Source organism: Pogona vitticeps, chromosome 3 (assembly GCF_051106095.1).
Source record: "Pogona vitticeps strain Pit_001003342236 chromosome 3, PviZW2.1, whole genome shotgun sequence".
Lineage (NCBI taxonomy): Eukaryota > Metazoa > Chordata > Lepidosauria > Squamata > Agamidae > Pogona > Pogona vitticeps.
This window is the reverse complement of record NC_135785.1, coordinates 7774316-7787348: the sequence shown is the minus strand read 5'-3', so window position 1 is coordinate 7787348 and position 13033 is coordinate 7774316. Positions and strand designations below refer to the sequence as shown.

The following is a 13033-nucleotide window of genomic DNA, read 5'->3' as shown; positions in this document are numbered from 1 at the left end:
TTCATCAACTCTGGTTGATTGCCTAGTCGTGCCCCTTTCCGGATATGAAACGCCTAGTAACAGCGGTTCATGTGTTGGTAATCTCAAAAACAGACTACTGCAATGCTCTCTACACAGGACGCCCCTTCAAAACAGTACAGAAACTTCACCAGGTCTGAAACGTGGACTGATTTCTGGGATTAGTAAATTTGATCGGATATCTCCAGTCTTAGCACAACTTCACTGACACTCTGTCAGTTTCCCTGCTTAATTGAAGGTGCTGGCGATGACCCATGAAGCTCTTAATGGTTTAGGACTGCAATATTTGTCAGGACCTCCCTCTCAGAAGTCATTTACCCATTTCACCCGCTCCTTTCAGCCCATATTGCGAAAAATGGCCACATCTAGGGGCCCCAAAAAGGCATTGATTGACAAGGTACCAGGGCCTTTTCAGTGGTGGCCCTCACTCTCCAGAATAAGTTACCAATTGAGATACGGCAGGCTCCTTCCCTCCTTACGACGTTCAAGAAATGGGTGGGGAAAGAACCATTCAAAGTTGCCTTCAACAACTGATTCTCCCAGATGCTGTTAATGTTAATTTTCCCACTCTTTTTGTGTGAGTTATGGACCTATCCTTGTGAATCGCGATATTAATGAATGTATTTTATTACATGGGGTTTAAAGTTTTAACCTTTTGCCACCTAGTGTAGCTTGCACTAATCGGGGTGGCACAGAAATCAAATAGATCAATAAATAAAAATGATAAAAGCTGAAACAACAATAGGAATGAAGTATCACACATTAAATACAACAAAATAAACGCACAGTAAATTAAAGGAATAGCGTGTTTTTTTTGAAAAATCAACAAACAGTGAAAATATTTAAAGGGGAAAAATGGCAAAATAAAATATACACACACAGCTCCTTCTTCAAAAAAAAAAAGTAAGCAAGCAAATAAAGGCAAAGAAATATAATCAAAACACCCTCAACTGAAATTGCTAGAACGTGAGGAATATCTACCCACTATTCCTCAGAGCCTTCCCTTTTCTTGTCTTTGGGTCTTAGCAGGCAGGCTAGACAGATAGCAGCAAAAATAATCCAAAGGAGGAAAAAAAATCCCAATAAATGAAGGGTGTGGGGAAACATTAAAAAGGGGGAAGGGATCTGAGATGGAGGCACAGGCAAGCAGCACAACCCACAATGGAGGGCACCAGGGAGCTCAGCAGCACAGAGTTCCCATCCACAAGAACAATAGAAAAAAAAGAGCACTCCTTACCATGTTCCAACCAATCTGAGACCTTTTACATATTCAAAATTCCCACTTCCCCCAACATTAAAAAAAAGCAACAGAAACTGAAGAAATAAGAATGGGATGGAGGACCCATTTGTAAGGAATCTTGAACCAACATCTACACAGACCATGCTCTGTATATGGAAACCACCTTCCATGTACCAGCTGAACCCAGACAAAGGAAAACATCTCCACTTCCCAGGTTCTCTGTATTAAGTTAGCCCTTCCCAACCCACTATTATTGCTGCCGGAGGGGACATAACATTTGGGTCTGTTTGATCAATATGGTCAGAACGCAACGGCTTACTGTAGAAAAGGACATTAACAACAAACCCTTCCAAAACCCACTTCCAAACATGGGTATGACTTTCTAACAAGGTGGGCCAATTCTGGCTCTCCAGATGTCATTGAGCTCTTAACTCCCACCATGCTTCACTATTTTGCTGCGTTGGTAAGAGCTACGAGGAGTTACCGTGTAGCAGAGTCTCAAATTGTCCACTGCAGCACATAAACCAGAAATGAGCCCAAGGAACAAGGGAGGGCAAAGAGTGGCCCTCCATCAACGGCCAGAGGGCAGCTGCCAGCAGCCTCAGCTAAGACAACCAAGGGTAAAGAATGATGTCCATTCCAGTTTAACAACATTGATGATCTCTCCCCACAAGGAAAGATGCAGGGTGTGTCTTGATGAGGCTTCTATTGCACAACCACCGTTTCTTGGCCACCACCTTTTATCGTCCTCGAGATTCTAACCCACCAATGTTTTGCCACCCCCTCCTTCTATCCTTTTTCTTACAGAGAAAATCTACTGGGGGGAAAAAGAAACAAAGACGGGCCCAGTAGAGAATAACTGGTAGAGCTAAGAACTCTCTATATGGAAGCACGTGCCAAGTCACTCTTTCTCAGCAAAACCTACTTCACAAGGTTGTTGTGCAGATGAAGTGGAGGAAGACGAGAGCCGTGTATATACCAAGGGGAGCCCACAGCAGGAAAGGTGAGATCTAAATGTACTTAATAAATAAATATAACGGGTATGTACTGTACTGTACTGTCCTCCATGAGCATCCTCGTATCACTCTCGGGTGAAGGAAACTTGCACCCAAAGGCTTCCGCAGGTAGATCTCAGGCACGGAAGGGAGTCCCACCTCCTAACCATGACAAGACAAGTAAAGAGGCCATGGCGGCAGCAGTGGGGACACCCTGTGCTCACAAACATAAAAGTGTAAATGTGGATTGTATGTGCTAGATATTCAGTGCTGAAGTGTGTGATCCCGTGCACACTTTTGTGACATGGTGGTGTCCGCTCCCAACCTCTCTGGAAATGGGAGTTTACCTGTTGTAGTAATATTATAACACAAACAGGTAGAGGAAGTCTTAGATTTCTGTGTGCTGAGGCAGCTCTTTTCTCCCCCTCCCTGACAGCTGATCTACTCATCAAATCGGATAAGCCTTTAGGAGGAAACAGGTTACAAAGGCAGCCTTCCCACAGGCTACACTCCAATGGCTTTACTCTCCTTTGTACCATCCAGAGGGCATGGAGACTTTGTCCACCCCACTTATTTTTCTTATCTTTTGGCCCCTAGAGGATGCCATGGCACTTTTCCAGCTTGAAAAAAAACTGTGAAAAAATATTGAGCAGATACCAGGGCCTAGGGAATGTTATGCACATCCTCACCTTCCTAAAGATTGCCTATCTACCTCCCAAAGCATCCTACCAAAGGATTATTATCATCCTGCTTGTAGCTACTCCCTAAGACAGCCTTCCTCAACTCGCTATCCTCCAGCTATCCCCCCAACCAACAAGACTGGGATGGGGAAGGCTGCTCTAAAGGTGTGGAATATAGGATGATTAGTAGCTATCCAGAAGCTGTCCTCAATGTTCAACTGCTCAAAGCCACTCATGATCTTTGATAGGTGCCCTGCCTGCGACTTTCTCAGAGACAGCTAGCTGAGCATTGTCACCCCATAGGATGCTGCAAACAGGGACTTTGGGTAGCAGAAGTTCTTGAATCGGACTCCGCACTGGTTCTCAAGATTGTGATCTCTCCCAGCTTCCAATGGAAACACACAGAAAACTGAGGAGGAGAGAGAAAGGGAAGCTAAATTATCCACAATCACAGTGGCTCTCTGAGGTTGCAACCATGATGACAAACCCGAGTTGAAGGTCAAGTGATGGAGAACCTCTTTCAGCTGAACTCTTTCAGCTGGACGTTCCCATTTGGCAACGTCACAAGGAGGGTTATTTTAGCCGGAGACTCTTCCTGCCGGTAAATAAATCTTTCGAGAGATATTTCAAACTTGCAAGATGGAGAAAAACCCATACAATCGCTGGAAGAAGCTCCAGATGACGGCATCAAAGCTAAGGACAGGTGGCCTTCTGGGGGGAGACCAGAGGTTCAGACTGCAACCTCAGGAGGGCTAGGATCAGTCCCCACTGCTCCCAGGTTCAGGGAGCACTGAGAACAGGAGAGAAAGAAAGAAATGCTCTTACAGTCTTAGGAACCGGGGCGGCAGTCTTGCCCAAGCCACAAACCTCCAGATATACTGGATGAAGTCCGATCACCATGAGCATTCAGGCTGGAGGCTGAAATCCAAAACATTCAAACGGCAGCAGGTTGGGAAAAAGCTGAAGTAGACCAAAATTCAAAAGGTCCTTCACAGACGAAAAGAAAAGTTTCTACAATCCCCACCCTAGTTCTTTCCACCATTTAAAGAAAAGTGCCTTGTGGGGGGTCCCACGGGGCAAAAATAATAAAGTGCTATTAAAGGTGAGACAGGAAATGGCATACCCCACCCACAGGGGGCAGTGCTGAGCCAAGTCTGAGACATCCGTGTCAGGGGGACAATGTGCAAATCAAGCCGGAAGGCGTCGGAACACGGTAGTCCTATACCAGTTGGGTGTTGCTCTCTGGATGGATACAAGCGCTTCCCTGGTTCTCTTCCCAGCGAGAGATCAGCAACGTGGAAGTGGGGATCCAGTCAGGGGAGGGCCACAGCACCAATCAGAAGGACACCTACAGGAGAGTGACAGGAGCGGGAGAGGTGAGACCAGGTTTCTCGAAATGCCTTGACACACTGAGAGAAATCACACTGCGTGGCTGTTAAGCACATGTGGATCCAGCTCTGAACAGCATCTACCATGGGCTGACATGGGCAAAGGATTGTGGGAGGCAGAGGTCGCCTCTCTATCCCTAATTTGTTTGTTTGTGTGTGTGTGTGTTTTGCTAACTCTGGATTTCAAGATACCGTATTTTTCGCTCCATAAGACACACCTTTCCATAAGACACACCAATTTTTAGAAGAAAACAGGAAAATATAATCTGTTTTCTTCGCTCCATAAGACGCACAGACTTTCCACCCCCCTGTTTTGTAGGGAAAAATGCGTCTTATGGTGCAAAAAATACGGTAACTGGTTAGGTGTAAACAGGTTTTAACTTCCAGTTGGGAACCATCTGCAATGTATTCCTGAACTCTGCACATCAGCTGCTGGAGGATGCGATACAGAAGCTATAGCTGCAGCTCCTGCTTCCTCCCAGCGAATGCAAGGATTGCAACTCTATTCAGAGGAACATGGAAAGCCCAAAGTTGCTGGCAGATGACCTAACCATCCTCTCTAATCAGAAAGTCCCCTTTTCCCAGTGCTGTGGGTCCTCCCCTTGGTACCATCAGATTATGAGACATTTTTTCACTACAGTTCTCAGATTCAACCAGTCAGCCTAGCATTCTGGGAGTTGTGATCTGGAAAGTATATTTTCCAAGCTGGGCTTCTGCAGCCTTTGGTATCTCATTGAGGAGGGTGAAGGGTCCATCCTTGCCTTTATTATAGTTTACAGTCAAGGACGTGTAAACAGGAGAACACATAGATTAGAAATGGGTGAGCAGCAAGCATTTCAAAGAACTTAATTTTCTGGATGAGAATTTACAAAAAGTCATAAATATCTTCATATTCATGATGAAAACAACTTGAACTTTAAGCTATTCTGAGGAAAATTTGCTAGATTTCCCTTGGCCTAGGACAAGTGCTTTTTAAAGAGGAGCTGAAAGAGGTTCCTCACCTTTACAAAGGAGGGAAGGGCTAAACAACACACAACACACAACACTAGAGTTACACATGCCCCCCTACCTGTATTTCACTCCTAAACCTTCCTGAATTTCCTGAAAAGGGGGGAGAAATCCGACACCTGGAAGCCTCCAGAATCCATGAGACTTCTTTATCACAAAGCACTATTTCCCTCCAAAGAAGGGTTGTTACAAAACCAGAAGTGACCTTCAAAAACTCTGTTCATCAGAGTATAGAATCATGGAGTTAGAAGGAGCCTTTCAGGCCATTGAGTCCAACCCCCTGCTCAAGGCAGGAATCCGAATCAAAGCAGCTCTCTGACAGAGGGTGGTCCAATTTTCTCTTGAAGGCCTCCAGTGCTGGAGCACTCACCACCTCCCTGTGAGGTCATGGGTTCCATTGTCATACTGCTTCAACAGTAAAGAAGTGTTTTCTCCTCATTTTGAGCCTAGATCTGGCTTTCTGTAGCTTGAACCCATTGTTGTGTCTCTTGTAGTCTGGGATGATGGAGAATGGATACTGCTCCTCCTCTGTATGGCTACCTTTCTCTTTGAGGGAGGGGAAAGATGTGGCCTGCAACAGGTTTTGGAAAGATTTGCCCCTGGGCTGCTTGATTTTGTCCAGCCCTCTTAAATAAAGAAGCTTTAGCAGACAGAACTGCACAAAGACGATTGTTTCACTTCATGCCACCTACCAAATGTAGGCCATTCTCAAGGATTAACATTAAGGTAAAAGGTAAAGGTTCCCCTTGACATTTGGTCCAGTCGTGTCTGACTCTAGGGCGCGGTGCTCATCCCCGTCTCCAAGCCGTAGAGCCAGTGTTTGTCCGTAGACAGTTTCCGTGGTCACATGGCCAGCGCGACTAGACACGGAAAGCTGTTGCCTTCCCACCGAGGTGGTACCTATTTATCGACTCGCATTCACATGCTTTTGAACTGCTAGGTTGGCAGGAGCTGGGACAAGTGACGGGAGCTCCCTCCGTCGCGGGGATTTGATCTTATGACTGCAGGTCTTCTGGCCTTGCAGCACAGAGGCTTCTGTGGTTTAACCTGCAGTGCCACCACGTCCCATTAACATCAATAGCTTTACATAACGACATCCCCCAAATGTGTGCAGGAAGGCTTTAAAAATAGAGCAATGGTATTTACTACTATAAACACATAAAGTCACCATAAACCCTGGATTTACTATATATGTGAAGATTCTCTATCATCCAGGTGAGGTTATCTGGAAGATGCATCACGGGCAACTGGATTTCTTTCTTATTAGGTTGAAATGTTTCGTGACTCATCTAAGTAGCTTCTTCGTTTCAACCGAACAAGAAGTCCAGCTGCCATGACTCAACTTCCGGATAACTGGGATTCACTAGTAAACAAAAATTTGATTATCATAATGAAAACTTCACTAGCAGAGCTGGCCCTTGTACTTGTACCACAGCATTTAAAAAAAAACATTAATGGGGATAAAACTATGCCACAATTTGTTCCACATGGCAAAACAGAACAGAGCTGTCCCACGTTTTTCTGCACACGTCATCTGCTGCCTGCACAGGACCCAGAAAAGAACAGAATCACAGATGTATGTGTCTGCATATAGGCACCCAATGTGACTTATTGCCAGCTTCTCCAGACCTCATTTGGATACTATGGCTTAAAAGCCACGTGAACACCCAACATGTAGGAATGGGCGTAGCTTTTCTCACCTGGTGGACTGCTCACTTTCCCATTTCTTCAAATCCATCTCCAAAAAAAACAACCCCACGGTCTTTCATGAGCTGCATTCGTCCTGGGAAGTTCTTGGTGAAAGGTACCGCCTGGGTGGTTCTATAAGGTATGTATAGGAGAGTCCCACCATAATCTGCGGCAGGAGGAGGGGGAAAACAGAGTCCGTCAGCATCAGGGATGGAATAATCAGAGTAGTCAGAAGAAGAGCAGATCTGAGTTGACCACAGAACCTATTTTTACATTCACGTTAAAGGCCTTGAACAGGAATGGGAGGTGTGCTGTCACTCCAGAGGTTGCAGGACTGCACCTCCCAGCATTACCTAGTAGGACTCTCGTGCTATTGTGGTTAAACTGCAGTACTGCAGTGAAGACTCTGCTTGTAGCTTGAGTTTGATCCCAGCCTCAGGTAGCTGGTTTGAGGTTGACTCAGCCTTCCATCCTTCTAAGGTCCATAAACTGATGACCCAGCTTGCTGGGGAAGAGGGCCAATGTTTAGCTTGCATAATTAAATGGTAAACCACCCAGAGAGTGCTTTAAGCACTATATAAGCAGCATCCTTTGCTTTACCATTAGCTAGGCTAGGTAAGGATGACTGGTGCTGCAGCTCAGTCACATCTGGAAGATCACACCTCCCCTCACTCTGCCTTAGAGCGAAGCCTACCACTCCTTTGACATCAGGCTATTTTCTCTCTCTTTTTCTTTAAATCTCTCTGCATACCCACCTTTCCTCTTCAACCAGTTGTTCACAACCTCCTCAGCAATTTGGCATGGCTGGGGTATACACATGCATGCACAAGAAAGTTCAAGATTGTTCTCACATTGATACATTTAGTTATCACACTAGATTACCCATTGTGATGTAGTGGACTCAGGAGATATGTGGGTTTGAATCACTCACCATCAGGAGAGTCAACAGCCCCATCATCACTCCCAACATGATGTAAAGGTTTGTGGTCAGGCCCCCAGCCCACAGAGGCCCAAGGATGGTTGCGATTCCCCCAACGGAGCGCCGAAGACCCTGGCTGAACCCTGCCAAAAAATAAAATAAAATCTGTTATTAGATTGGTACTTCACCTTTCTCCCAAGGAATGGCGTTCAAGAGTCGTTGGCAAAGCTGAGCACTAGAATATGGAACCAATTAAACACAGGTGAAACCATGTCAACAGAAACATTTTTTTAAAAAAGAAGCAAAGCAGAACACAGAAGAGAAATAGATAATCTATTTCTCAGGCCTATTGGTACTGCTGCCATTTTAAAAACCCCTTAGCTTCACAGCAGCCATTTTTAGGTTCTGGGATGGAGTGAAGACCTCTGTAAGCTGGACCATCACCTTTTCCTTGGTGCACAAATCCTTCAACCTGGAGAGGTGTAACCACAAACGACATAGCTCGATGGATCTACCTTCCACCAGTCCTAGCACCTTCACAGACATCTCTGGAGGGAATGTAAAAGAGAGCTGCTCTCTGTGGTTGTTCCCAGGTTCTGGCATGTTCTCCTTCATGAGGCTAGGTGGGCTCCCACCCCTCTTATCTATCCGGTGTCAGGTGAAGACATTTATTTTTCAACAGGATTTTGACAACCACATCGGGCATCAAAGGTTGACTGCCCCCCAATGATTTTTAAGCATGTTTTTAAAGGGTGTGTCAATATTTGCACGATCAATGTTTACATGCCCTGTTTATTTGGTTTTTTAACTGTCTATTTATTGTCCTTTTTAAAGCTTTGCTTGCATATTAATTATTGTGAGCTGCCTTGAGTTCCTTTACGGGACGAAGGCAGCAGAGAAATAAAATAAAGTTGTAGGAACGATAATCCAGCAAAACCTGCAGGGCCACCGGTTTGCTACCTTTGGTCTCAATTCTTACTGTACCTCCAGATACGCTGGCAATGACGCTCTTGGCAGTGTACACTTGTGTAAAGGACACAACTTAAGCTGTGGCAGCAAACTACCACTTGAGGCGTTGTTTTGTGTTCCTGAATCACACCCAGTCTCATTGGCCAACAGCTCCACCTCATTAATGAAGGACAATTTGTTAATGCTACTTAAATTATTTTCCAAATAAATAAATAAACAGACAGACAAATAAATAAATACCACTGTAACTGAAGCAGCCGTACATTGTGTCTTCACCTAGAACTGGCACAGCCAGATGTGCGATTTCACTTCAGTTACCCAGAAAGGGAATTCAGCACAGACACAGATCAGAAAAGGAGAAGAAAAAAAGGGAAGAAAATAACAAGGTTGTAAAAGGTGTTGCCCAACCAAGCTTTGGGAGCATGGGAGGTTAGCAGCAAGGTACAGCTGTAGAAATTAATCAGACACACTGTGGGCCCCACCAACTTCAGCTTATTTGGCAGAATGTCCTTCCTCCAAGCCTCCTATAAACTCAAGAAGATCTGGATGCAACTGCGTTTATTAGAGAGAGGGTTCACAAGTAACAGATTCAAACAACACTCCCAGTCAGATCCAGTTGAATGCACTGGCTGGCTAACCGAATCTATTGTTTAAGAAACAATTGAAAACACTGATGTATAGGCAGGCTTTCCCAACAGATAATCCCTGACGATTTTTCTTTTATATTCTTTGATTTCCATTTTTGTCTATTTGTAATGTTTTTAATAATTTTATTGTTGCTCCTATTGTAAGCCGCCTAGAGTGGTCTAGTATGACCAGATAGGCGGGATAGAAATAAAATAAAATAAAATAAATAAATAAATAAATAAATAAATAAATAAATAAATAAATAAATAAATAAATAATATGGCCCATTGTCCTCCATTTCCTTTACTGGGAGATCTACAAGTTCCCCAATGATCCCAGGTCTCATCAATGGGGAAGTGGGTGGTCCACCCATTCTTCCCCCCAATCCCAAGGCTTCATTGACACTGACCCACTTTTGGCAACGAAGGTCCGTTTGCCCACGATGAGGGCAATAACTTGGATTGTCTCTCTTCAGAGGCCCCTGGCTCGCCCCCAGTCCAATGAGCTAGTTCCCTCTTTCTCTTCCCAGAGCTGGGTGGATGTTGGTTCTCAGGAAGTGGGCGCTCTCTGCCACTCTGGGTGACCAAGACTCTCCTCCCCGTAGGACAGCTTACATGGGGAGTTGGGGGTGTTCATATTTCCCCCTCTCCTTTAGAAACCCTCAACTGCACTACGGCCTCTCTCCATGGGTCCTCCTTATAGATATAGCCGCATTCCTGGGGGGGGGCGCTCTGGGTCCCCAGGTGTGTGTTAGTTTATTTATTTATTTCATTTATTCAACTTGTATGCCGCCCGCACCCTGCAAGGGTCTCCGGGTGGCTTCCATCATCCATTAAAACAGTTCAGTTGAAACAAACACACTAAGAACCAATCTATACTCTACAAAAGCAAAAATAAAAAAAGCAATCTACAAAAACAATCTAGATCCATAACGCTTATCAGTTAAAATTAAAAACCTTTGATTAAAAAATTTCCGGAACACGAAGGTTTTAACCTGGCACCGAAATGTCAGTAAGGTCGGTGCCCGTCGGATGTCGTTTGGGAGGGCATTCTTGGACTACAACTCCCAGAAGTCTTCACTACTAGCTGGTGCTGGCCAGGATTTTTGGGAGTTGAAATCCAAGAACATCTGGGGACCCAAGGCTGGGAACCACTGCCAAATAGCACTGTTGTTTTTTTAAATGGGGGGGAGAGGAAATGTCATGCCAGCATGTGAAAGAGGGCAAAGCCCAGCAGGAAAAATGCTGTCTGATTGAGAAGAGGATACTAGAAGAGAAACTGAAACCCGGTTGGAAAGAAGAGATGGCCCTCTGCAGTAGCCACTCCAAAGACGGAAATCAATAAATAGATAAAACCTATCAAATTTACAAACCACATCTTCATCAAAAACTGGACCTCAGGGCAATGGATGTAGCAATAAAAACAAACAAATAAACATAAAGCAACAAACAACCCAATAAAACTGAAAGGCATATGACTACAGGAATTTAAAGTATGGGCTTTCTATCTTGGAATTAATTGGAAAGACTGAGTTACTTAAGAACTTTAAAGAAGCTCTTCCGCACTGACCCTCTCTTAGAGAGCTGAAAAACATTCCAATTGACTGTCAGGAAAACGTCATTTGAATCCAGATCCACCTTTGAGTCTATTTCTTGAGAAGTCCTACACAGGAAAACAGTCCATTTATCTACTGGGCCCTATTTCTTGTTTTTAATATGACTTTTATAACGTACGCAAGCACCTGATTCTGGAAACCGTGTTTCGGCAAATCTGATGCGGACCTTTCCCAAGGACATCAATGGGTAGAGTTGTTTTGCTGTCAACATTACGAAACCGCTCAATGTTATGAGTGAGGTTAGCCCCCCTGCCCCCAAAATGCTGAAAAGACTCACAGTCCAGTAAGCAAAATGAGCAAAAGAAAAAAAGCTTTAAAAAGGCAAAGGACTTTGAAGACCAATCATTGCGCAACAGTACGAGCTCTGATGGGTCAAAGGTCCACGTCGTCTTCAGACGCAAATCAGAGGGCAATGTTACGGGATGATGAGGCTTACCTTGTGTTCTCTCCGCTGTGACTTTAGAAAAAAGGGAGACCTGGGAGACGGCCACAAAGGGCAGGCCCAGGACCTGCAGGAAAACGCCCACCACCAGCTCTGTCAGGAGGACAGGAAAAGTGCCTGAAAGCAACAAAGGTAGGACAGAAGATCAGAACTACCTCCCTCAAATATCAGACGTTTGCCCCCTTCTTTGTTCAATCCACCCAGTTCTTGCTACGTCTACACAGTTTCCTTCCCAGCTGGAGAAGATCCCAGTTTTGTGCAGAGTCATTTTGCCCAAATTGCAGAAAATTCTATTGGGAGGAAGAGACCATCCTTTTCTCATTTCCACACGGTAAGTGAGAACTCTCACCAAACTGTCTCGATTTGTTGGCACAGTCTATCTTGACATGTAGGCATCCTTGAGTCTCGAGCGACGATGCTAACGTGCTCTGAAAAGAGGACTTGGAACAGCGTCTAGTGTGGCTGAGAAGGCCAATTTGAGAGTGGCCGTCCCTTCCACCCTGAAGACAAATACTATCTGTCCCCTGTCCAGCTCCCTGATTTGGCTGCTTTCGTGACTGCCTCTTTGCCTTGGCCTGCTGGACAAGGGCCTCTTCAAATTGGGAGAGGTCATGATGCACTGCCTGCATCCAGGCTGAACACTCAGATGTCAAGGTTTCCCATCTGTGGAGGTCCATTCCTAAGGCCTTCAGATCCCGCTTGTAGATATCGACAAGAACAAGTAATTTTGCCACAATTTTCACTCTCTAGCAGAGAAATTTCCCTTGGTCATTGTGTGGTGACAGCCATATCTCAGTCCATCCATGGCTCATTCAAACATCACCACCATCTCAAGGGTTTTCAACAAGCCATTCATACAGACTGGTTTACACACATGTTGGAGACTGCTTGGTGTTAAATTTCTCTAGTGTGGATGGAGAAGAAACAATCATGATCCACTATTAAGTCTCACCTTGACTCATGGAATATAATACCATACATATATACAAATAGATCAATTCTGATATGTTTTTCTGATATATTTTTCTGATACTGTATATATTTTTCAGTTCTGAAAAGGTGGATGATGACCAATGATGAATCTTGGCTTGATCAAAGCTTGGAAAAGTTATTTTTTTTAAACTACATTCATCTTGGACCTGCAAAGCTAGAAGGGACCCTATAAATCATCAAGTCTAGCCCCTGTCAGGGAGGCCCAATGGGGGAACTGAACTCCCAACCTCTGGCTCCACAGCCAGGGACCTAAACCATTGAACTATCCAGCAGTTCCCAGTATTCCTCAACCTCCATGGTCAGGAAACTGGGAAGATTCTGGGATTTGTGATCCATGCTAACTGAGGGGTTCCGAAAGTTATAGCTCAAAAGGTAGCTTTTACAAGCTCTAAGATTTACCTCATCAAAGCTACCCTTTTCTCCCAATTTATCCCAATTGCAGAGTGTCCT

At 44.7% G+C, this 13033-nt stretch overlaps 1 protein-coding gene across 1 annotated transcript in view; it reads right to left on the bottom strand.

The window, feature by feature from the left end:
• Positions 1-647: 647 nt before the first annotated feature.
• The window catches only part of LOC110089827 (major facilitator superfamily domain-containing protein 8), a 37338-nt gene continuing 24952 nt past the window's right edge, over positions 648-13033 (bottom strand). The window contains exons 10-13 of the mRNA XM_072996264.2: positions 11585-11707; positions 7950-8080; positions 7030-7184; positions 648-4281 (exon numbers count right to left, since the gene is read on the bottom strand). Of these exons, the coding sequence (XP_072852365.2) occupies positions 7095-7184; positions 7950-8080; positions 11585-11707 (344 nt within the window). The 3' untranslated portion in view covers positions 648-4281; positions 7030-7094. The remainder of the gene's footprint in view (positions 4282-7029; positions 7185-7949; positions 8081-11584; positions 11708-13033) is intronic.